The sequence below is a fragment of the Protomyctophum parallelum genome, assembly GCF_964188405.1.
Source record: "Protomyctophum parallelum genome assembly, chromosome: 21".
NCBI lineage: Eukaryota > Metazoa > Chordata > Actinopteri > Myctophiformes > Myctophidae > Protomyctophum > Protomyctophum parallelum.
In genome coordinates this window covers 37,774,164-37,801,682 of record NC_139713.1, presented here as the reverse complement: position 1 = coordinate 37,801,682, position 27,519 = coordinate 37,774,164, and the positions used below count along the sequence as shown (strand labels likewise).

At 43.6% G+C, this 27,519-nt stretch overlaps 1 protein-coding gene across 1 annotated transcript in view; it reads right to left on the bottom strand.

The window, feature by feature from the left end:
• The window catches only part of palm2akap2 (PALM2 and AKAP2 fusion), a 121,929-nt gene extending 95,681 nt beyond the window's left edge, over window positions 1-26,248 (bottom strand). The window contains exon 1 of the mRNA XM_083793638.1: window positions 25,889-26,248. Within this exon, the coding sequence (XP_083649764.1) occupies window positions 25,889-25,939 (51 nt within the window). The 5' untranslated portion in view covers window positions 25,940-26,248. The remainder of the gene's footprint in view (window positions 1-25,888) is intronic.
• Between the last annotated feature and the right edge of the window lie 1,271 nt (window positions 26,249-27,519).

The window sequence follows — 27,519 nt, the reverse complement described above, 5'->3', positions numbered from 1 at the left end:
GAAATCTACAAAGTAACTAGTAACTAAAGCTTTCAAATAATTAGTAAAAGTACAATATTTAGAAAAAGTACAATATTTGCCTCTGAATAAATGGAGTACAATTAAAAGGACAGAAAATGAGAAATACTTGCAATACTCCACAAAATTGGACTTAAAGGTTTTATGACATTCATTTTCATTTCTTTTTCTTTTTCTTTTTTCTTTTAGGTTTTATGACCTCAATTACACCCAAAAAACCTGAACTTTGAACATTCAGTGGATTTTCTGTGGTCTGAAGTTTTCTTTGGGGTTTGGAAGCCTTTTGAGCTACAATGAAAACAGGCAAGACAGTGAAAACAGTGACATCTGCTGGCAAATCCCATTGACATATATGGGATTTGCAGGGTCTTACATCACAAACAGCAGGACAATCAGAGCACCTGTTTGAGCCAGAAAACCCCAGATCACAGAAAATCTACTGAATGTTAAAAGTTCATGTTTTTTGGGTGCAATTGAGAATAGAAAACCTAAAAAAAATAAGAACAATTCCAAAACCTTTTTTTTAATGTCACAATCCCTTTAAGTACAGCTACTTGAGACGTTCTCAAATGGCCGCTGTGTGAATATAGTCAATGCCATGTCATAGTAGATAGAAAATCAATCCGGCGGTTCTTAGATCAGGGAGGCATGCAGTCAAATTACCAACAGGTGTTACCATCTCTCCATCTTAAAGGTATATTCAGTGATTTCACTCAAAAAACCTTAGGTTTCGTTTTTGGCTGTGGGACCCAGCCTTTCGTTAGGGATGCACCGATCCGGCTTTTTGGCATTCGATACCGATTTCGATACATGGGGGTCCAGTATCTGCCGATACAGAGTACCGATCCGATACCCTATGTCTAATGTATAATGTAATGTATTTAATACATTATTATATATATTATATTATATATAATAATATAATATATATTATTAACACGTGGATTAATAATATTGGTCAACCATGGCGATTTCTGAGGGTTTAACATTCTAAGTACAAATAAAAGCTGTGCAGTATTATGCACTTTCATAGTTTTTAAAATGTTTATTCTTTTTATTATTATTATGCCTATAATTATTATAATAATTATTATTATTATTTTAGGTTTATAATCCATAGTTACTATGCATAATAATATTATGCCTATAATTATTATAATAATAATTATTATTTTAGGTTTATAATCCATAGTTACTATGTATAATATTATTATTATTATACATAGTAACTATGGATTATAAACCAGCTAGGCCTACACATAAAAGGAAAGTTGTAAAGCACAACCACAATTTAATTTCTTTCTGATGATAGTCAACCACATCATTTTGGTTTCTATTCCTTATTTATAACTCTAGTTAATGTTCTATTCAGATATTATTCAATGCTTCATGGCCAGCATTAGCCCCATATGTTCCCTCTCCCTACGCACATTCTGTAGCTACTGTGGGCCAGCATACTCAAACTACTATTATTATTTTAATATTCGGAATCCCCGCACGCACACACGCACACACACACACACACACACACACACACACACACACACACACACACACACACACACACACACACACACACACACACACACAGTAACGATCGTGTTGCTGCAACGTTAGCTTGCTAGCCTAGCAGTGTTGTGTTTTTGCTACTGTTGATAGCTTTAGCAGCTATCGCTAACATGAGGAACAGTAGGATGTAATTGAATGGGGGCTTTGGCAACTGTCCTCTTTGGCTCTCCGTGTTCATCGGATTCTTTATCTTACATAAAGAAATACGAGCGACCTGTTAAAGAAGTTAAGAACACAGCGGGGGGACAGAAGTGACAGAACGAGAATGAGCGGAGGGGAGGCGAGCGCAGCCCCTCCTCTCCCTCACCTCTAGGCTCAGGTGGGAGAGGGCTGAGGGAGCCTGGGGGCTGTTTGACTGTGCGCTGTGCACTGGGCAGACAGGAGCATGTCTCAAGTTCCAACGGGAGAACGGAGCGGCAACTGGATCGGATAATGGATCGGCCCATTGCCACCGATACCCGATCTAGAATTTTAGCTCCGGATCGGCGCCGATCTCCGATACGAGTATCGGATCGGCGCATCCCTACCTTTCGTCCAATCAGGATAGAGAGTCAAAAACGAAACCTAAGGTTTTTTGACCCCCAGGGGTTAACTGGGGACAGGGAGGAACTCCGTATATGGCCAGCACACTCTATAGTAGGGAGGATTATCACAACAAAACAAAAAAATAAGTGATATTTGAATTAAGTGAAATCACTGAATATACCTTTAAATCAGAAAAAATACATTTTCCTGTCGGGATGTCCAATTAGGGAGACGGGAAGCCACAAAGAAAATGTTTTAGTCCAGTCTGTTCCAGTCTCCAAGTTTTGTTAGTTATTTTATTTGACATTTCGTCTTGTTCATCCTGTATATTCTCCCGATTAGACCAGAGAATGTATGTTATGTTCACTAAAGAGCTGGCGAGGCCGTTACTGAACATCACTCTAGCAATGGTTACTATAGAGAATATGCTGTTTAACACTTATTTCAACAATACAGTTTGATACCTCAGAGTTAAACTAACACTCAGGATTTATGCTTGGGAAATGAAGGCTTTGTTAATGCATTCTGACCGGGCACCCATTTTGGTGTTAGCATCATGTCGTGCTTTACCTATTGAAAAATAGCAGATCTACAAGCTCATATCGCGCCACCGAGTGGCGCGATACGAGCTTGTAGGTCTGCTATTTTTGAAAAATCGAAGAACGACTGACATTTTTTAGAATCTGATCTCAGGTCAGAATGGGTCAATCAGACCAGTGTGTGTCCAGTGGAAACCTCGTATGAATCTGATCTCAGGTCAGAATGGGTTAACAGGTGGGTGGTGCTAAGGTGAAAACCAGGTACACTTTCTGTACACATGGTTGAACAAACTCTTCCTCCTAGTATAATCATAGTAACTGATGATCATGTTTTAAGGAGGGGTAAAAATAAATCACGGCACTCCATCTTTAATTAATTAACAATACTAGTCCTTACCCGTTCTGAATATATGCAAACAGCAAATCATGTTCAGTGTGTGATGTAATAGATCACATTACTGATAGGGGGGGGAATTGTTTACAGATGGTCTTGGGAAGTTGGGTTGGGCACTAAAGTATAGGCTAATTAAATGCTGTAGTACAATCATAAGTACACCATTGATGTGTGATGTAAATATGGTGGTGATATTCTGCCTATAAATGGAAGTTATTGAATATTTTCAAGGTCGGTGTTGCACTTTGTAGACGGTCCCTAACCGCTCACCGTCTGCTGCCCGTGGAGATATAAGCTATTAAACGGTGAACGCGGAGGTTGGCTTTTTGGGCTTCAAAGCAAGTTGTAGTTTGTTCTTTATATAATCAGGATAAGAATTAGATGTTTTGTGTGATTTAGGAACGTGTCGTTGTCATTGCATCTGTCTGTATGTATTTTGTCATTGTGTTGTTCCGACGGCACGGGATCTGTCTTCTCCAAACGTCTCCATTTGGCCACCCCGAGACCCCGACAGATAAGCATTCCGTTGTGATCGTGCTGTTCAGTGTGTCACGCAGCCACGCTGGGTGCGCGCAGGGCTGTAAGCTGTCGTTGTCAGTGTCCAGGCTTTGAGCGTGCATGTAGCCCATGTGTAATGCACGGCGAAGGAGGTGGTTGAGGAGGGGGCGGACAGTGTAAATGGTGCATTTATATATAGCGGCGGAGCGGCTGCAGTCCTGGCTGTGTGTCGCTGATCATAAGCCCAGAAACAGTGTCCTCGGAGCGGCTGCAGTCCTGGCTGTGTGTCACTGATCATAAGCCCAGAAACAGTGTCCTCGGAGCGGCTGCAGTCCTGGCTGTGTGTCGCTGGTCATTCACATCCAACACGGACACAGAACAGATGCTCCGACGGGGCTGGGTTTCGCTTCCTACGTCACACTACAAACGGTGACCTATCGAATTATGCGTCCCACACCCCCTCCACAGGCACACAATTCTTCAAGTTACAATTCTCCATGATCGTGTGGTGATGTAAAAACAATATCTGTACAGTAAATACGACAGTTGCGTCGGTAAAAAAGTAGCCTAGCTGGATTGTGGGAGCGTGCAGATTTATTTTGGCATGGAGAGATGTGTGCTAATAGTGTGGCTCGGTCGGAGATAGAGCACGGACAAATAAACTGGTTTTTATTCACTAATAAATTCATTATTAATCTTATTGGAAAAATGGCTTCGTTAAGACCTCCATATTATTATGGTCAATGCCTGTGTGAAAAGTGGGAGCGATTGGTGCAGGCAATGAGGAGATAAGTGTTTGTTTCTGACAGACAGACAGACAGACAGACATTCAGACATTCGCTCTATTATTATTAGGATTTAGCTGTGATCTGTAATTTCAGGACGTGGAATGTGATGTCACCTCAGTGCAAAAAAAGGCAAGGCTCCGTGACCTCTGGCACATCTTAATGATGTGCACACGCACATGTGCACGCGCGCGCACGCACGCACACACACACACACACACACACACACACACACACACACACACACACACACACACACACACACACACACACACACACACACACACACACACACACACACACACACACACACACACACACACACACACACACACACACACACACACACACACACACACACACACACACACACACACACACACACACACACAAACAATGATATCATCATTTCATTTAAAAAGGCCATTCATTCTGAACCACCCTGTTACCCAAGCTGTGGCCAAAACAAAACAAAACTGAGAATATGAATACAATTGAGTTTAAACTTTAATTTACGTTTCTATTCTTCAACCTTCCTACAATTTGCAGTACACGGACCCTGCTGGCGAGCCCTAGTCAGTCGGTGCAACTGCAAACAACCTTATTTACGTAAATGGTCACGTAAATAGAGTACAAGAAAACAATTAAGTGCTGCACATTAACTATAGAATACCAATTAACATCAAACCCACAGTAGCATCCGACAGAACAACAATGGCATTCTTAGCATTTGTGGTCAAATGCCCTCAATCAACCTCACCACAAAGAAATAGAGTGATTCGAGGGTCAGTGACATAACTGAACCAAATATAATGAAGTCCTTCTTCGCGTTCTATTCTTTACCCCTTTCTTGTCAATGCAAATGATGAGAGTGAGGAGCGACATATCATCTCACCCGCTTGATTACACCCGTGACTTGGCCATGAAGTCGAATCTGCACAGTATACACCATAACACAACACATGTTAACAAGTGACCAACAAAATATCTGAATCTAGTATAACTATCATCTATCAAATATAAAAATCACACCCGTGTGAAGTGAGTGGTGCAACTCCGTGTGGGGGTCCGCAGTCCCCCGGGGGTTCCAGACCCACAGGAACGCACCCAGGGGGCCGGCCCCATTCCGGCGAGCCGCCCCGCGTCCGAAACGGTTGAGAAATGACAGAGTTACCGCGTGGGGGGTCCCTCTACTGTACTGTACTGTACTGTCACTGTACTGTACTGGCACACCCGAAATCACCATATATACAGTTAATATGTGCCTGTGTGTTTGTGTGTGTGTTAGGTTGCGCACAGGTGGTGAAAAACAACCATGCTGTTTTCGTGCTCATACCCAGCCACCCAGACACCCACACACATAGTCACTTAAGGAAGTGGTTGCACCACTTAAAAAATAAAGCAACGCTAAACAAGGATTGAGAAGTACTAGTTGAAGGAACGCTAGGGGGGTGAGGTGGAGTCTGAAGGAACGCTAGGGGGGTGAGGTGGAGTCTGAAGGAACGCTAGGGGGGTGAGGTGGAGTCTGAAGGAACGCTAGGGGGGTGAGGTGGAGTCTGAAGGAACGCTAGGGGGGTGAGGTGGAGTCTGAAGGAACGCTAGGGGGGTGAGGTGGAGTCTGAAGGAACGCTAGGGGGGTGAGGTGGAGTCTGAAGGAACGCTAGGGGGGTGAGGTGGAGTCTGAAGGAACGCTAGGGGGGTGAGGTGGAGTCTGAAGGAACGCTAGGGGGGTGAGGTGGAGTCTGAAGAGGTGAGTTTCCAGACTTCGGTGGAAAACGGCCCGGGGAGTGAGTCTGCACAGTCCTGACGGAGACGGGAGGTCAGAGTTCATTCCAGGAGGGATAAGGGTCTAGGACGGTGGTTCCCAAGCCTTTTAGCCCGAGACCCGCAAGAGAAACGTGGTGTCTGCCCTGGGTCCAAACCAGGGGGGCAGTCAGACAGATATTTTGTGAAGCCACTGAGGAAATCGGGATTTCCTGAAAGTTCATATAATGGCCTGTTGTGGCGCTGTCATTGGACCCAGAAAAACCCATAGCACCATAGAGGTCCATGTATTTGGGCCCAACTTCACCTAGACTGTATTACCTTAATAAACATGGTCATGAATACTTTCTTCTTCCAGTCACTAGTTTAAAGTCTCATTTCTCATGTCATAATATTCTTTTTGGAAAATTATGGTCCCATTTATTAAAATAATTACCATAAAGTCGCGTATGTTCTGAGGGGCGTGGCTACCGTTACAGTCTATGATCGGGATTCCCCTCCCACTCGAGTCAAAATAAAAACCAACGGAGAAGAAGAGGGGAAGTCCCGCCTCGTTGTCTGGGCCAGCCAATGGGCCAGCTGGGACCAAACGGATCTAGAAAGATGGCGACTTACAGTGCAAGGACTGACAGGCTTCATTTTACGTTCATGTTAGACCCGGAGAACGCTTTGTCCATATTTTTTACAGTCTATAGTCCAAACTAGTGAAAATAGCTGATCTACAAGCTCAAATGCGACACGTTTTGGGCTTGTAGATCAGCTATTTCTGCTATATTTGAATTGAAATCATGAAATATTATTTTGCTAATTTTGGAATTGGAATCCTGCAAAGAAAATGTGTTATTTAATTGGAAATGCCTTTCAAAATGCCTTAAATTATAGAACCAATTCCAAATACATTGGACATGAAAAAAAGGACAACAACATTTTAATACTCATTAAGCTACTCATTTAAACGGAATAAATGAACGCAGGTCATGTTTGCATGTTTGGAATTGTAACAGCTGAAATCAATAATATATCAATATTCTGATATTAAGTGAAGGTGGGGGCCCATGTATGCAGTATGTAGGACATCACCAGCGTTTAGAACTGGAAGCCAGTGAAGGCAATGCAAATACTGGTGTGACGTGAATATTTAGGGAGGCTGGAGACCAGACGGACATGATGCGACATTCTGGATCATTTGAGTGAACACACAGCCCAGCAGGCCACTAACTACAGTAGAAGAGGAGGCCGGAGTTGCTGTAGTCAAGGCTGGAGATGACGGAGGCTCGCTCGGATTAAGTAGTTTAGCAGACTCCTTGGTTCTAGCTCGGCTTCACCGCCAAACCCACACCACACCATGACAGAGCTTCAATACACATTGCAGTCACTAGTGCTCACTGTTAGACTATGCACACAAGAAATACCAAATGTTCACGTGTTACCACTTTTGCACCTATACGTTTAACGGCATGTATGTAGATATATATATATATATATATATATATATATATATGTAGATAATTAGATATACAGATTGTTTAGTCCCCTTTGACAAGCTTCTTTAGTGGTTGATTCTTCTCCCTGCTCGCCTTTTCTGAAAAAACAACAACAATGACGGCGCTTGCAGCTTGCACGACGACACATTTCACCCACGTCTTTATACCTGTAAACCTGCGACGTGACGATAACGTTCATTCTAATTCTTCCTCTTATTCATGTTGGTGAGAAACTCCACGTGGAAGTAAATGGCAAGTGGGATGTATTCCAAATGCTGAAGTGTATAGCAGTAATCAGGCCACGCGGTGCTTTTTCTTTTGCCGACACATGAATTCTCCTGAAGTCTGTCCTTCAGCTACTCAGACAGAGAGGTGACAAATGATCTGTAGCCCGATGCAGGAAGGAAGTGAAGGATTACGGGTCTCATTGAGGGATGAGAGCGGGGGTTAGAGGGGCCTGTTTGGGTCTACTAGAGGGTCTTTATAGGTTATCTGGACACGAGGGTGGATTAGAACTGAATACAAGGTTCACCTAGGGTGAGAACAATGGATGTTTGAGTTCACGTCGACGGCTGGTGATGTTGGCCCGATATATTTTCCAGGGCGTAGTAACAGTTGAACACGTGGTTTTAAACTTGAAGAGCAAAGAACAATGTTTTTTTTCTCTCTCTCTCTCTCTCTCTCTCTCTCTCTCTCTACATGACTCTCAATGTACTTCAGCTTCATTATGTGGAAGTGGAACACTTAATAGTGCTATGCCTACTGTACATGGAACACATAACAATAATAATGATTAGCGACATGTACTACAGTACTACGTACAGTACTTGGAATAATCAGTCCAGGGCTTTGAGTACACAATAAGAAGATTGACTGGTCGACTGACACGAGAGAGAGAGAGAGAGAGAGAGAGAGAGAAAAATATATTTTTTTTTACGAGATGATATTCTACCATGAAGCAATTACTTTGTGTGGAACCTAGATAAATGTTGCAACATTAAAAAGGTAGAGTAAGCAATATGTTTTGGTTAAAAAAAAACCATACATTTCCAGGTGGGTTGCAAAATTCCAGCCAATCAGGAGAGACCCATTATTCATCAGCTTCAATGTGGTGTTCCAGTTCCAGTTCTGTCTGCTCTTTTCTGTGTGTCATCACTTCCAATTCCACGTTTAACCCATTCTGGACAGGAAGCCCTTTTAGTGTTTTATACTTTAGCTATTGGAAAAATAGCAGATCTACAAACTCATAGCACTACACCGAGTTCTCAGGCTCCTTGCCTGAGAGCACACACACACACACAGTCACACACACACACACACACACACACACACACACACACACACACTTTAGTCATTTATTGTTTTTGTTTTGTAAAACAGCAATTTATTTGTACAATAAATGCATTGCAGCAGATTTAAATAAAGGTTATTTTTCATCTGTAGTCCCTGGACAATAAAGTGTAAAAGTAGGCCATGTCTGTGACATGTTTCAGGTTACATTAAATGGTCAATTCCAATACGATCTATTGACAAAATTTGGATTATAACCTTTATTTATTTCTGGTCACTTTGGCTCTTTTCTGTCTTTCATCCAACAGCAATGAACGGTCAGCTCTATGGAAGGGTTTCATTGTGTTGCTCAAGGGCACACTGCCTGGACATCAGCCTGACGGCAGGAAAGTTCACAACTCAAAGAGATCCGACATGGGGGGGGAAAAGGAAGGGGAGTTATAGAGCCCTGGGAGACCCCAGTGGGCCAACTGAACATACCAGCATCCATTTTAACTCGGAGAGAGTATAAATGAAACCAAATGGACCATTAACACTCTCGGAGTTAAACGAACACTGAGGATTTGTACTGTGCACGGGCAGGGTTCTCAGAGTTAAGTTTCTGGGACATTTCCTGTTGGTTTAAATATAGCCATTAAGGGGGAAACCCCCCTAGTCCATTCTTTTTTTTTTTTTTTTTCTTTTTTTTTTTTTCTTTTTTTTTTTCTCGGCTTGACTATTGCAATGCACTTTTTTCAGGACTCCCTAAGAAATCGACTGACAGATTACAACTTGTCCAAAATGCAGCAGCTAGAGTCTTAACTAGAACTAAGATGAGAGAACATATTACTCCAGTTTTGGCAGCACTGCACTGGCTTCCGGTTGTTTTTAGGATTGACTTTAAAATTCTGTTACTTGTCTATAAAGCTCTCAATGGTCTCGCACCTCCGTACCTCCGTGACTGCCTACCTAGATATGTCCCTAGCCGCCCCCTCAGGTCCTCCAATGCTGGCCTACTTGAAGTGCCTAAAAAAAAGTGCACAAAAAAGTATGGTGAGGCAGCTTTTTGCTTCTATGGCCCAACAGCCTGGAATAAACTTCCATTCGAGCTCAGACACGCACCCTCTGTAGACATTTTTAAATCTCAACTCAAGACTCACCTCTTCACCCTTGCTTTTAGTTGAGTTTTATTTTTATTTTTTTATGTGTTTTTATTTATTTTATGTTCTTATATTCAGTTTTGTTCTCTGCTATTGTTTTATCATTTTAACTACTTGTGTTTTATTGTATTTTATTTTTGTCCTGCCCTGTGAAGCACTCTGAGCTGCATTTATGTATGAAAAGTGCTATACAAATAAAGTTTATTATTATTATTATTATTATTCTTAACGGGAACCCATTTTGGTGTTAGCATCATGTCGTGCTTTAGCTATTTAAAAATAGCAGACCTACAAGCTCGTATCGCGCCACCGAGTGGCGCGATACGAGCTTGTAGGTCTGCTTTTTTTGAAAAATCGAAGAACGACTGTGACATTTTTAGAATCTGATCTCAGGTCAGAATGGGTTCATCAGACCAGTGCGTGTCCAGCGGAAACCTCTTATGAATCTGATCTCAGGTCAGAATGGGCTAGTCTAACCCTTGTCAGACTGCCATTCACAGGACAGAATACACTGCAGCGTTCACTTCATTTTGGGTCAATGTTTTACACTTGAGTAGATTTAACACTCTTAAAGGGTCTTAAAGTGCCACTGCACAACCACCCGAAAAGTAATTCATCAACCTCAACCGATCGCAAACATGCACAACATAGAACAGTGGAGGTTCTCAACCTTTTTTGGATCAGGGCCCCACTTGAAAAAAGAATGCACGCAGCCCACCCATGTGACCACTTAATGGTCAGATGGGTGGGCTGCGTGGTCAGATGGGTGGGCTGCGTGCATTCTCAGAGCATGTGGATTTGTGGATTTACACGTGAGCTAACTCAAGCTCTGCAAGCTTCCAATGGAGCTTTTGTAGATGGGACAGAATTCCCCAAACTGTGGTCTGCAACGTTTTGATGTTCTAAAAACTGGACGGTCCGGGTCAAAGGTCAACGAGCTGATCCCGATTTCCGCCTCCAAAGCAACTTCTCTTTCCATTGCCCTCCGGTCTATGGGATATGAACAGCAGGACGGGCCCATCCTTCTCCGGGTACGGGAACGAAAGCGTGTGTGAAACATTTGACAGTAGTTCCCTGTAACCACTTGAAACCCAGCCTCCACATTGGTGGATACTGTAGCTTTCGTGGAAAATAGACGATCTACAAGATCAGCAATTTTCAGTGAAGATATATAGAGCCTTGAAGGACTTCAAACAACCAAATGTAGGGTTTAAGTGCTTGCGATATCAATGTGTTTGTGTGTGTGCCGATTTCTTAAACACTACATGGATGAATGTGTTGTGATGCCGTTTGGGACCTCGGGGCTGTGATTTTGGAAGGACACACCTGTGGGATATGCGATTGTACCAGGTGCGAGAGCGACAGATAAACAGATGCATCGTGACAATAGGAGCGAGGCATTCTGAAAGTTGTTTTTTAATTCCGGCAAATTAATTGGATCTCATGAGACTCAATCAGCCGGCATCAGCCGGCCTGGCAACAGGATAAATTCAGACCTCTGTGTTTTGTCTCCGCAACCTTCTAAAATGGCAACGTCTCGTCACGAATCTTTGGTCTGAACTATGCTTTACACACACATATACACACACACACACACACACACACACCCCCGATAATAACAAACACATCAACACAAGCATTTCCCAAGGATGGGGCATAGAGGTATGGGCACCAGATGTTAAGGACATGTGGTTGAGGAATGGACCGACGTGCACAGGCCCACGCGCGCGCGCACACACACACACACACACACACACACACACACACACACACACACACACACACACGTTTGATGTTCTTGGATCAAAGATGGTTCATATATGTCATTTGGTTACCATATATTTATACGGTATAGTGTGAAGGCAAGCTTTTCCACAAGCGTGCCCACGTACGTGCACACACACACACACACACACACACACACACACACACACACACACACACACGTGTTACCCCCCCCCCCCCCCACACACACACACATCCTACTCATCCATCTATTCATTAAACGATTAATCCATCCAAACAGGGGATTATTCCGCTCCTATGCCACTACAATGTGGAAAACCCTACCAATATTAAAACATGTTAATCCCTTGAAACCGCTCTCAAAGAGCACCTACGGACGTCTGCAATTCGAAACTGCCCCCCCCCCCCCCCCCCTTTTACTTTTATATGATTTAGAAGTGTATATAAGTGTATATTTGTACATCTTTAAATGTTCTGATGAATTGAAAAAGGTGGACCCTGTTGTAAACAAGTGCAGTGCTTTATCATGGTTCGTCCACAAGGTAACAGTTATTGTATTGACAAGTTTGTGCTTTCGTCTGAAATATACCTATTGTCTTGTGACTGGTATACACTGTAAAGTCTGTAGAGTTCATTTAACGTAAGAGGGTCGAGTATTTTGGTGACATTTTGTCTGTATATTCTTAGCCTGGTTTCCAGCCCACAGACCCCGCCCACTCTTAAGGAAGCCCAGATCTGATAATCAGGCTAGTATATTCCATGACTTCATGTATTAAGTTACTTGTATATTGTGAGAGGGAGGGTGACTGATTTAAGCAGTCACACCTGGCCTGAGTCAAACTAGAACTGGACTCAGAGCTGGGTGTGGCTGCGCACCTGTTGTGCATCATGGACTTGATCAAGGCACAACAGGTTAAATCAGTCACCTCCACAAACACTCAGGAAGAGCCTCTGTCCGGACAGTGGAGATGAGCCATCTGCTCTCCTGGGTAAACTAGTATTGTGAAGTTGTGATGCTTTCAAATGGTTATGCCCTGCCTTAAGAGGAATAAAACAGCCTACTTGAGAACAACTGCCTGTGTCGTGTCCTTCCGTATACCCTGGGTTGTGACTAGCTTTGTCACATATATCTTTTCACATACTAAAATTACTTGGACGGTAAAAGGATTCGGATGGCAAATTGACCCCAGATCTTTTGTGAGTCACTGTGTGTCCATGATGCCCCCTGCGGAGAAAACTCTTCCCCCACAGGGAAATATGTCACATTCCTGGTGACACACTCATGGCGTCCCACACACAGTGACTCACTTGCACGCGCGCGCGCACACACACACACACACACCCCCGCGCGCGCGCCTTTGACCCGATTTGACTGGTACTGTCAACTTCTAAACACTTTAAGAATGACATCTTGCATAGTATTGTACGAACATTAACCCCCAAATGGTGACGCAGTGGAGAAGTACAACTTTCATGTGAAAATGTCATTGAACCAGGTCATGTTCATGTGTCAGGTGACCAGCTGACCAGACCGTGGCCTGACGACAAGTCAGCTTAAAGAGGGACGAGGACGCACACACACACACACACACACACACACACACACACACACACACACAGCTGAAGAAACCGGCCTGCACCTTCAAGTCATTCTGGCAGCGAGAGACATGGAGGAGTCGCATGAGTCACGTCATTTGGGCAGTGACGCTTTACTTCCTGCCTTCAATGGAGACATGTCGCTCCGATGCACTGCGGCGGCCAATGAGGCATCTGTGTTTTATAATATCTGTGCCTGCTCAGAGCATTCTCGGAGATGAGATTCCATCTCTCTAGGAAATATATGAGACGTGGGCGGGTAGCCAAGGCTGAGCCAATCAAGGACACTCAAGTCTGTTCACCAAGCAAGCGGTGCCAATATTAGCCCATTCTGACCTGAGATCAGATTCATACGAGGTTTCCGCCGGACACACACTGGTCTGATGAACCCATTCTGACCTGAGATCAGATTCTAAAAATGTCAGTCGTTCTTCGATAAAAAAAAAAAATAGCAGACCTACAAGCTCGTATCGCGCCACTCGGTGGCGCGATATGAGCTTGTAGATCTGCTATTTTTCAATAGCTAAAGCATAACATGATGCCAACACCAAAATGGGTGCCCGGTCAGAATGGGTTAGAGCAGGGCGATATAACTTAGAATCAAAGTCACGATTGTGTCAAACGGTTGCCTCGATTGTAATTAATGAACAGTTACTAAAAAAGTAGATCGGCTATTTTCGCGATTTTCCACGTCACCGTTGCACAAGAACGTGAATGGTTAATCAGACGAATCAATTTAGTCAATGCAATTCATTGATTCATATATTATTATAGATAAACAAGAAATGACAGTCACATTATACCAGCTTGCAAGCTTATGATCTCATTCACAAGTCCATCAATGCCATATTTAGAGGGGCCAATATCACGGTGGATTTTCTTAATGTGCCATTTCCATAGTTAATGCCAGTGTTGTGACAGGCATTGCGTTAATAGAGGGGCTCAAATGGTGGGAGATATCGCGGTGTCAATGAACGCGCGCTTAGCTCATCACTGGAAGCTCTTGCATACCACGATAGTAACGTTACCACGGATAGGGTTAGCCCGACTCCTAAACTATGTGACGGTAGCAGCTGGTTCTGATACACCCAACATGGCCATATTCGGGAGGTCGCACGCACGCACGCACGCACGCACGCACACACACTTAGTATTTTGGTGCATTTAAGAGGAGCAGCAAGTCACATTTTTCTATGTGTGAGCATGCGTGTGTGTGTGTGTGTGTGTGTGCGCGCGCGTGGTATTTAGGGTGTCCTGATAGCTCAGTTCCCTCCCAGCTACTTTCAGAATGTCACAAACTCGCCGTCTCGTCCATGTGTTCCCCCCGACGCCCCGCTTTTAAAACAAACCAAACTAAATGAAGGTAAACTCAAACTGTGACGAAAACAATAACCTCGACTGACACACTTCCAGCGACACCAAGCTTAATAAGTGTTTGAGGTGCATTCAGAGCTCTCTTATCTCTACCAACACCCCCCCCCCCCCCCCCCCCCCACAAAAACACACACACACACACACACACACACACACACACACACACACACACACACACACACACACACACACACACACACACAATGTCGGTGCATGGGTCCAGCAGAGAGGGTCTGGACAGCTGCTGCTAATTTTATCCGCCCCATAATGCATGCCTCAGACACCCCCTCCCCCACCCAAACAACTCCACCTCAAGTACGTACCCCTCTCCCCTCCCCCGTCACCTCAATATCCTGCTGAGGTTCATAACACCCCCCCCCCCCCCCCCCCCCCCCCCACACACACACACACACACCTCGCTTCTTGTACACCAGTGGCAGACTTTTTCATGATCTGAGGCATGTAACCAAATGGCCATTTATGGGTTAGTCAAGGGTCCTCCAGTTGGTTTAGAGAGGGTCGGGAACCATCTTTGGGTTACTTTTTTTTTTACTTTTGTTTCCTATACATCTTTCTTAAAATTATTATTTTAAACATTTGAAGAATTAGCGAAAAATAGCTGATCTACAAGCTCATAGCGCGATATATTTGCACAACTGTTAGCTGTAGTACTCAGCGACACTTTGCCCGAGGCCGGAAATCTAACCTGGGATCTTCGGTTTCCGACGCCTATAGATATTTTACTGTATGGGGTCAATGGACTCCCATTGGCTTAGGCGGCGTTTCGGAGTACGGGGTCAGACTCGGGCAGCCAATCATGACTTGGCCAATCATGAGAGCCAATCATGACATAAAGTCAGCGATCATAAGCCAGGTTTCAACCTGGCAAAAACGTACACGGTTTAGAGTCTAAACTCATCTAAAGTTTAGACCAAAGATTTGCGATGAGCCAAGTTGAAACGTGTAAACCACTTGCAAGAGGATCTCCAGAACTGTGGTTTACGACAGTGCGGGCCGGGGGCCAACACATTCTGACCTGAGATCAGATTCATACGAGGTTTCCACTGGACACACACTGGTCTGATTAACCCATTCTGACCTGAGATCAGATTCTAAAAATGTCAGTCGCTCTTCGATTTTTCAAAAATAGCAGACCTACAAGCTCGTATCGCGCCACTCGGTGGCGCGATATGAGCTTGTAGATCTGCTATTTTTCAATAGCTAAAGCATAACATAGTGCTAACACCAAAATGGGTGCCCGTTCAGAATGGGTTAAAGGGGGTTGTTTAGATTAATACTAAGATCGCTCGGCACCAAAAAGCACACTCGCCCCGGGGTCAAATCCGGCGACCTCGGGGAACGGTCGGACGGGAACTGTTTAGAGCAGTTCTCCTCCTGGGGGTCCGGGGTGGGAGGGGGTCAACGCTCCATGTCGTTACGATAGCTAATGGAGATGTCCTTATACGCCGCAGCTCCACTAGCTAAAGAGTGCTGGGTTGTGACCCGAAAATAGCTGATCTACAAGCTCTCAACTGCAATATTCGCTGTTTTTGTCCAAAAGTGCCCTCTTACGGGATCTCAGCCCCCTGCCCCTCTAACACGTCCCTGCATGAGGCCGTGTCTGTTTGGAGGGAGTCCAACATTTTAAACATGCTGTTACACAAAATCATCATGACTCGCTTTGATCCACATCCACCAAGGAAGCCAAACAGAAATAGGCCAAGTTTTGCTCTTATGTAACTTTGATTGATTTCATTCAAAGTCAATAAAGACAGCTACTTTGAGGACGAAACCATAAAGCACTGAGACTCGTTTACATCAGGGTCCTCCATTGTCAATTCATCAGAACATTTAAAGACGTACAAATGTGCACTTATATGGAAAACAGCAAATCATCATACAGTATAAAGTAAGTAAAAAAAAGGGGGAAAACATGTGCAGTCTGCCTTTTTCCTGTACACAATAAAGTACAACTTTGAACCACTGTCTGGCTGCCTGTGTGTTCCCATGGGATACCAACAGTCTATTCAGAATCGGAAACAGAGTGAACTCCAAAAGCAAAAAAAAAAAAACTGCTATTTTGTTGCTATACTCTTCTTATAGGAGAGGTACGCAGGGCTTAACCGGTGGACATTTCTGTCAGACGTCTGTGTGCGTGTGTGTGTGTGTGCGCGCCAGTGTGTGTGAGGAGGTCTCCGCTTTTGTCAGATGTGAGAGGATCCAAGGAAAATAGGTTGGGAACCACAACCACTGATTTAGCCTATTCTGACCGGGCACCCATTTTGGTGTCAGCATCATGTTATGCTTTATCTATTGAAAAATAGCAGATCTACAAGCTCATATCGCGCCACCGAGTGGCGCGATACGAGCTTGTAGGTCTGCTATTTTTGAAAAATCGAAGAGCGACTGACATTTTTAGAATCTGATCTCAGGTCAGAATGGGTTAATCAGACCAGTGTGTGTCCGGCGGAAACCTCGTATGAATCTGATCTCAGGTCAGAATGGGTTAGAGAGCATCAAGCCCCCCCCCCCCCCCCCCCAGTTCCATGTCAGGTCAGGTCTCTGTCTCTCACTGCTGTCAACAAGGAGACAAAAACAAGTACACAGTACTGCTCTTCTGGAGTTCCAAGCATCTCCAGATCAATGCTGTGCTTCGTCAGATGATCAAACACATCGACATCTGCACATCTCATTCTCTCTCTCTGTCTCTATACACAAGCACGCAAACACGCCTTTATACCCCTCACTTCCTCATTTCCCCAGGCCCCAGACAATCAGCATAACATGTGTGTGCGTGGGTGTGCGTGTGCATGTGTGTGAGTTGTGCGTGTGTGTGTGTGTGTGTGTGTGTGTGTGTGTGTGTGTGTGTATGTCGGGGTTCAGAGTCCAAAATACTGAAGTCATCTGTGCAAACATTTCACTATACTACAAAGAGGCCTCTGAATGAGCAAACTACAGACACACACAGGCACACACACACACACACACACTTTGTCAAGTGTCCTGTGGTTAGCAGGCCACTGGGCAACAGCTAATTATAAAGATGAAGTACTTTCCTGATGTTAAAACCACAGACCCCCCCCCCACACACACACACACACACACACACACACACACACACATAGCCTATATGCGTAGCCTATATGCAAAAGCATGCATATAAATGTGTGAATGTACACCAGCATGCATAAGAATAAGTTATGCATGCAGAAGAGAACCCTGTGCCCCGTCAGACTGCTGTAATTACATGATAACAACATGCTGATTATAGGTCTGGACTTAACGACATGACATCACAACTGTTCACTAATCTGACCAATTAGTAGCCATGGAAACCTGACCTGCACCGCATTCTATAACCAACCACCAGCTGTGGGAATCTATGTCTGTGTGTGGCCGGGCCGGACCACTCTGAAAACGCACACACGCACACGTACACACGCACACACACACACACACGCGCGCGCACGCCATTGATGCCTTATAAGACATACATGGACAACTGGTGGCCCCCACTCAGCTTTCAGCTGTTTACAATTCCAAACATGACCCGTGTTAGTCTAAATTAGTAGCTTAATGAGTAGTATTAAAATCTTGTCTTTTTTTTTAATGTCCAATGTATTTGTATTTAGTTCATAAAGTTAACATAACTATATTGCTAAATATATTTGAAATTAAATACCGGTAAAAAGGTTACTTTTCAGGATTCCAATTCAAAAGTAGCAAAACATAATTCAGGCTTTCAATTGAAATATTAGCAAAAAATAGCTGATTTACAAGCTCAAAACGCATCGCAGTGCGACACGTTTTGAGCTTGTAGATCGGCAATTTTTGCTACGACAGTATAATATGGAAAGCGGCTCTCTGGAGTGAGAGTGTAAATTTAGTGACCCTCTCCACTGTCAAAGTTGCCCACCCCTGCCTTAACCACTTTTGACCTGGGAACGATTCTAAAAAAAAAAATCTGAAAAAGCTGTGTTTCTATGTCAGTGGTTCTTCGATTTTTCAAAGATAGCAGACCTACAAGCTCGTAGCGCGCCACACGGTGGTGCGCTATGAGCTTGTAGATCTGCTATTTTTCAATAGCTAAAGGATAACATAATGCTAACACCAAAAGGCCACTATAACTAAAATTTAAAACACATGAAATATTATTTTAGAAAGAGTTTGTGTTTTACTAAGTTCATGATGCCTTTCGTCTATGTCTGGTCCAGCCCTATATGGAATGTATGGAATGCATGTCTTAATATAATAATAATATCAATAAAAACATACACAATTTCTTAACTCAGCAGTATACTCATTATTGTGCACCAAAATGTCACTGTACTTTCTTGCAACTACAATAATTCATTGTGTTCTAGTGCGAAAGATGAAAGAATTGTCAGTGAATAGGGTGGATGCACAATAAAACATATGGTGGGCAATGGCTAATTGTTCTCAAATGTTTCAGGTTCTTTGGCATAGTGGAATCCTCAGTGTTCTTTTAGTAAAACCAAATAGACCCTTTTGGTTCCATTGCTCTACACTGATTGGTGGATTGCAGAGTAGACCCTTGCATCATTTTCATTTAAAGACGGGGTGCAATGGCTTTTTGGAGCATTTTATTTTGAAGTTTCACTCTGAAACAGAAAGCTGTGTGTTTTTGAACGGGCAGCAAAGCTCGTGGCTTTTTTCCAACCTATAATGTTTTCAGATACATATTTTAGTGTGATGATTACGTTTAAAACGAGTAATATACACTGTCTGGACGTCATCTTGAATGAGATTATTAACGGAGTAGTTCTGTAATCAAAACCAGCTGTGTGCAGCAATGCGAATAAACCAGGGGAATGACATCAAGATTAATTTATATTAATGCAGGAGTCGACACGTCATCACGTCACCATGTTTTCGTTCAAAGGACGTCATTAAAATTGGATTCTTATGGATTTTTGATATAAAAATACACAAATTCTTCCATTGTTTTGGCATAGATTGTTGGGTATGCCCATATGACCACGGATATGCTCTAAAAGTGTGAAAATGTAATTTTTCATTTCCATACGTCTTTAACACCTTGAGGGCTTTAAATTGTTTAATCCAGCCACTTTTAACAATCAATGTATCGATTGTGTTCTGGCTTGGATTGTAACTTTGCTTGGAATATTTGTGAAACATTTCTTCACACAAATCTTGGACGGGTGTCCACTCCCTGGTACAAAATATTTTCTGATGGGGGCCCGCGGTCCCTGACATGAAGAGGTTTCAGAACAGTATATATATATGTTCTGGAAAAAGATGAGCTAATCGACTAAATTGCCTAAAATATCAAGCTGATCTCGGTTGCAATGGTAGTAAACATGACCTGCTGGAAGCAATGACATCACCCCAGACAGATGGTTAATAACTTATAAGAGCTGACACTGAAATAATAATAATCATCAATTATTAATCACATCATTAGGTTGTCAGCTGCAGACCCCAGACAGCGTAGCCTACTGTGTGTGTGTGTGTGTGTGTGTGTGTGTGTGTGTGTGTGTGTGTGTGTGTGTGTGTGTGTGTGTGTGTGCGCGCGCTCTCTAATCTCTCCATTGGCTCAGAACCCTAAAAGTCGGTTCGGAACTGGAAGTCTGGAAACAAAAAATGGCCGCCGGTTCCTTGAAAGCACCAAGGTTCCAAGAATCTGGAACGGAACCAGTTCTAGAGTCAAAGTTATTTTGTTGGAAAAGGGGCCACAGTGGAAGCCTCACATGCCCTGTACTCAGTGAAAAGGGGCCACAGTGCAAGCCTCACATGCCCTGTACTCAGTGAAAAGGGGCCACAGTGGAAGCCTCACATGCCCTGTACTCAGTGAAAAGGGGCCACAGTGCAAGCCTCACATGCCCTGTACTCAGTGAAAAGGGGCCACAGTGCAAGCCTCACATGCCCTGTACTCAGTGAAAAGGGGCCACAGTGCAAGCCTCACATGCCCTGTACTCAGTGAAAAGGGGCCACAGTGCAAGCCTCACATGCCCTGTACTCAGTGAAAAGGGGCCACAGTGCAAGCCTCACATGCCCTGTACTCAGTGAAAAGGGGCCACAGTGCAAGCCTCACATGCCCTGTACTCAGTGAAAAGGGGCCACAGTGCAAGCCTCACATGCCCTGTACTTGGTGAAAAGGGGCCACAGTGCAAGCCTCACATGCCCTGTACTCAGTGAAAAGGGGCCACAGTGCAAGCCTCACATGCCCTGTACTTGGTGGAGTCTCTCTGGTCCTGGCAGTCTCAGGCTGCAGTGAACAGGGCTGTCAGTAATGTTATTGCAATGAGAGCTTCTGCAAGTACCTGGAAGCCATTCAAAGCTATTAGTCTGTTATTGTCTCATGTAAGTTAACTGTGTGTATGTGTGTGTGTGTGTGTGTGTGTGTGCATGCATAGTCGTATACATTGAGTGAGAGGGAGCGACCTCGACTCGCATCATATACTCAGAGACAAATATGCCGTGAACGCATGCGCGCGCGAACACACACACACACACACACACACACACACACACACACAGTCACACACACACACACACACACACAGCTGAGAGATAAGACAGACACTGGGTTGGTGTTGAAAGCGAGACCCAAATGGTTTTGCTTCCATTCAACACCTGGCTTTACTTTCCGTCAACACTCTCCAGTAAGATCGCTATTAATTCATTATTAATTAACCGTTAGTGCCATCACAGTTGTATGGCCAGGAAAGAACATTACAGTACATTAGATTAGATTCTCAAACATTTCCATGTCAAGGTTAGGATTTCGGATCTCCAAAATGTCTATGTAATTCCCCATCTGAAAAGATTTTGTGCCAGGGAACCCCATAAGAGCAGATTTATGGTCAAATAATTCTAAAAAAAGAAAAAAAAAAAGAAAACAGCTGTACAATTTAAACATTTATATATGTGTGTTGTGTGTGTGTGTGTGTGTGTGTGTGTGCTGTAGTTTGCTCATTCAGAGGCCTCTTTGTAGTATAGTGAAATGTTTGCACAGATGACTTCAGTATTTTGGACTCTGAACCACACACACACACACACACACACACACACACACACACACACACACACACACACACACACACACACACACACACACACACACACACACACACACACACACACACACACACACACACACACACACACACACACACACACACACACACACACACACACACACACACACACACACAGGCTGAGGGGACATGGAAGGGTGGAGGGGGTTAGAGGGTGATGATGTGAGCCTTGTTGTGTGTAAAGGCTAGGGTTCAGAGGGATCAGTCGCCCCTTTGGTCTTATAGGAAACACAAATGCACTGTACACTGATGGGTTGTCGGGTTACCCTCAAATGACACAATCTTAACCCATTCTGACCTGAGATCAGATTCATACGAGGTTTCCGCCGGACACACACTGGTCTGATGAACCCATTCTGACCTGAGATCAGATTCTAAAAATGTCAGTCGCTCTTCGATTTTTCAAAAATAGCAGACCTACAAGATCGTATCGCGCCACTCGGTGGCGCGATATGAGCTTGTAGATCTGCTATTTTTCAATAGCTAAAGCACGACATGATGCCGACACCAAAATGGGTGCCCGGTCTTAATAACATTCCTTAACCCGTTCAGGACGGGAACCCCTTTTGGTGTTTTAGGCATTACCTTGTACAAGTTTAGATATTGAAAAATAGCAGATCTACAAGCTCATAGCGTGGCACTCGGTGCCGCGGTATGAGCTTGTAGATCTGCTATTATTATATTTTTTTAAATCGTGAAAATGTGGCGCAAATCCTTGAATGTATATTCTTTCAGAGCAAACGTTTTTAACTCAAATCTTTGCTTCGGGGGGGGGGGGGTCCCTGGAACAACAGCATTTCAAAAAAAAATCCTTTGTCCCAAATGCCATTAAGGCACTAAATGATACCACGTCTCGCTAAATTTGTTGTTTTTCAATGTATTTGCCACTGTTGTCCTGCACTTTTTTTGCCATGAAGAAATAATTGTGTAAGTGTTGTTTCTGTTGTTGTAACTGTTTGTTTTTTACTGCTGTTGAGACCAAAGACAAATTTCCACACGTGGACAATAAATTAAACTAACTAACTATTTTCGGATGGGAATCCGCAGCCAAATACATATCATTTTTGGGGTCCTGGACATGAAAATGTCCAGGACCTCTCTCTCTCTCATTAGCAGCACTATCCCTCTCTCTGTTTCTGGCTCCCCCTACTGGTACTAATAAGTCATATACTCGTGTTCATGGCCACATAGGTAGGTAGACACATAGGTAGACACGGACATTGCTGGTTGTAGGAGTGGTTGCACCACTCAAAAATAATGAAAAGACGGTGATGGCATTGTTTCAATACAGTGGGAACAAATACAGTAAAGTGGGAAGAAAAAGATAGATAAAGAAAACCTGCTTAAACAGCTTCACCCTCAAACACTAATTTAAACAGCTTCACCCTCAAACACTAATTTAAACAGCTTCACCCTCAATCACTAATTTAAACAGCTTCACCCTCAATCACTAATTTAAACAGCTTCACCCTCAATCACTAATTTAAACAGCTTCACCCTCAATCACTAATTTAAACCGCTTCACCCTCAATCACTAATTTAAACAGCTTCACCCTCAATCACTAATTTAAACAGCTTCACCCTCAATCACTAATTTAAACCGCTTCACCCTCAATCACTAATTTAAACAGCTTCACCCTCAATCACTAATTTAAACAGCTTCACCCTCAATCACTAATTTAAACAGCTTCACCCTCAATCACTAATTTAAACAGCTTCACCCTCAATCACTAATTTAAACAGCTTCACCCTCAATCACTAATTTAAACAGCTTCACCCTCAAACACTAATTTAAACAGCTTCACCCTCAATCACTAATTTAAACCGCTTCACCCTCAAACACTAATTTAAACAGCTTCACCCTCAATCACTAATTTAAACAGCTTCACCCTCAAACACTAATTTAAACAGCTTCACCCTCAATCACTAATTTAAACCGCTTCACCCTCAAACACTAATTTAAGAGATGAGCCAAGACCTCTGGATACACATCAGATCAGCTGATAGTTGGTTATCTTGTAATTAGCACAGCTAACTAGCTATTATCATAACAGTTTGGCATGGAACCCAGTTACTTTACACACACACTTACTTACACCCACAATGGGAGAAAAAAATAAGCTCTCAAGCAATATTGTGTTGTATCCTTTTGAAAGATGTGTTTTTATGTACCGGTATATGCATTTGTATAAATAAAGAAGTCAGTCAATCCATGCCAACAATGAAAAGAGTCAGGGAGAAATAAGCCAAGAAGATCACTTGGTATTGTTTTATTGCTTGTTTATTCTCTCACCAAGATAACGGCACTATAGATGTTTGTTTATGACCTGTGTATGTAAGACAGAGTGCTCTGAGCAAAATCATTTTCATTGTATTTATACTCTGTATCTATACACATAACAAATAAACCTGAACCTGAACCTGGCTGAGCAACACAAATAAAAATGTGTACAACAATGGTTGTCAAACTTTCCCCATGTCATATAGACCACAAAAGTAATTATGAATTTGGCGTCAGACCCACAACCGAAGATATTCTGTGCCAGGGACCCCCCCCCCCCCCCCTTACAAGTGTTGTTAAAATGTTTAAAAATATATATTCAAACTGTTTCACATTCCGTTTCAAGATTGCTTTTAAATAGCCGATCTATATGAGCTTACAGATCTGAATGAAGGAATGGTTTATTTTAGGTCGTGGTTTACCAATGAATCACACAACGAATCGATGCATAAACAAGAAGTACCCCCCCGGCCCACCAAGGACCCCTGGGGGGGTCCCCAGGCGACAGAACAGAATGTTCACGGTTATCATTATAATTTTCACTATGAAACCGTCCACAGAAAAGCCTGATTTACAAACTGTACAGTAAACCTACATTATGAGCCGAACACATCACCCACAGACCCCCTATAGTTCAGTACATACTGTACACACAGTATACTCCGGTGTATGTAATATGTGTGTACATGTTCTGTGATAATATATCATGGATATTCTTGTATTTACGTGTAATAAAGTAAACGCACAGTATGTACATGTATGTTATGGCGTTAACATATACCGGTAGCCTACTTTAAATAGACTGTGCATTCTGGTATTTACATGCGCTAAACTTACAGACAGTGTGTACATATATGTGCATGTATATATATATATATATATATATATATATATATATATATATATTCTATGTATAGCTGCCAGATGCTTCAACGCAGCCAAAACAATTCTGCCGTTGTTCCCACACTTGAGTGTGTGTGTGTGTGTATATGAATATGTGTGTGTGTGTGTGTGTGTGTGTGTGTGTGTGTGTGTGTGTGTGGGGTATGGTATGCTGTGGTTATTCTCTGCTGGCGCCAAATTTAGTTCCAGGCAGTGAACCAACATACAACTGTTGTACATTGTCCACCCCCCCCCCCCATCCCTCCCTCCCTCCGTCACCATCAACATGACATCCCTATCAGCAACGATGACCTCCCAAATCACTACCTCCGCCACTCTATATACTGCAGATCACTCCACCCTGGAAAATACTAACACCTCCACCCTCAGACATCTAAAGAAAAATAGAAAGAAAAGACCCAACCAACTTGATTTTTCCATCAACTTTCCACTGAGCTGAGCCTGCAGCAACCAGGCAGCCAAACCAATCAGCAAACAATCAGCCAGCCAGCCAGCCAGCCAGCCAGCCGACCAACCCCCTCAAAGCAGCGAGCACCACAAACATCACAGGGCCTAAGAGCTACTGTGTGGTCAAGTTTATAGCAATGAGAGAGAGAGAGAGAGAGAGAGAGAGAGAGAGAGTTGACACAGAGACACAGAGAGAGTGAAAGGAACAGAAACAAAGATATTCTGGGGGCAGAAAAGATACGCGACAACCTGGTGTCAGACAGTCCTGTGACAACGTTTAAAAAGGTAAACGGAAGTCACTGTACGAACATAGCGAAGGACAGACAGACAGATGGAAGGGCAAGGGCACTGACATACACAGTGATCAGAGCTACATAACAGTACAGACCGACTGACAGACAGACGGACGGACGGACGGACGGACGGACGGACACACAGAGACAGACCTACTTACCGCCAAGGCCTGGAGCCTCTCCTTGTGGAGCTGGGCCTCCTCACACGACATCCTGCGGAGAGCGAGGGAGAGAGGAAGGGAAGGAGAGGAGAGGAGAGGAGAGGAGAGGAGAGGGGGGTGAAAGGAGAGAGGTGAGACTTTGGGTCAGAGAGCCGGGACGCTCTCAGAGAGAGGGAGAGAGAGAGAGAGAGACAGAGAAATTAGAGGAAGAGAGAGAGAGGGGAGAGGAAGAAGAAGGGGGTCCAGTCCAGAGTACAGCAGCAATAATCCCAACCAGAGGCAGCAGCGCAGGAGAGCACCGCAGCATGTGCTGAAGAAAGGAAAGATCTCTCACTCACTGGCCATGTGCCTCACACTCCAGCCTGCCAGTTGCATTCTCTCTCTCTCCCCCTCTCCCCCTCTCTCTCTCTCTCTCTCTCATTCTCCACCCATTTGTCCACTCCCTCCTTCTCTTTTTTAGGCACAAGCCATGTATGATTAGGCAGCTGATGGGAGGAGCAGCTGAGATTTGAGAGAGGGAGGGAAAGGGAACGAAAGCATGGAGACTTTTGGAGAGGGGTTGAGCAGGAGGAGGAGGAAGAGAAAGAGAGGCTGAGAGAGAGAGAGAGAGAGAGAGAAGAAAGAGTGAAAAAGAGCAAAAGTAGGGGAAAGCGAAGCAAGAGAGCAATTTGTCATGTTTGAAGGCTGTGGGAGCTGCTTGGACTCAGACAGTATCTGTGCAGTGCATTAACAGTTTGCAGATGACGCTCTCTCTCTTCTTTACATTAGCGTTCTGTTCTTGTTTCAACGTCCCAACACTGAACAGTTAATAGTACGAGCGAGCTGTATACCGGACCGAATGTTAATGAGAATAAAAAAAGAACGTGGAAGGTGGAAACAGGTCCATCTGTCAATATGAGCAGTGCAAAATGTATACATGGTGGCATGGTTAAAAATAGCAATGGAGTGAGGCAGTTAAACATAGCAGTAGATGTAATAGTATATATGTGCATAAGGTGTGTGGTTTAAAAGGGATAAAAGAAATAGGATGAAGCAGTTACAATTGCAGCAAATGTAATAACAAAGGCACGTCATGCCAGCAGCAATTTCCCGTTCTGAGCCAACTCCCTCCCTCCACTATTAGAAAATCCCAGCAGGATTATTTAACCTATAAATTGTATTGTTACCATTTTAGTTACTCTTAATTTATGTCTACTATAAGCCACACAAAGACCTGTGGCATGCGCTTCATGTTTTATATGAGCAGCTGACGAAGGAATCATCATGTTTTTCATAGTATTCAATGGAGGGAGAGATAGAGAAAAGCGAGCATGGTTCCGTCCTCGGGTTGAGTACAGAGTGACGTAGAGGGTGCGCTGTGACTGGCCAGTCGCTGTGATTGACAGCCTACACTTAAACCTAACCTTAACCTCAGTAAAACTATACCTATACCTAACCCTAACCTTAACCTCAGTAAAACTATACCTAAACCTAACCTCAGTAAATGATACCTAAACCTAACCTCAGTAAAACTAAACTGGCTGGGGGCGTTTCCAAGAACCCGGAAGAACGACGGAATCCGCGGAAGATCCCCCCTCCTGGCTAGAGAAACAGATAAACAGAGGGAGTCAGAGTCCGTCTTTCTTGGGTTT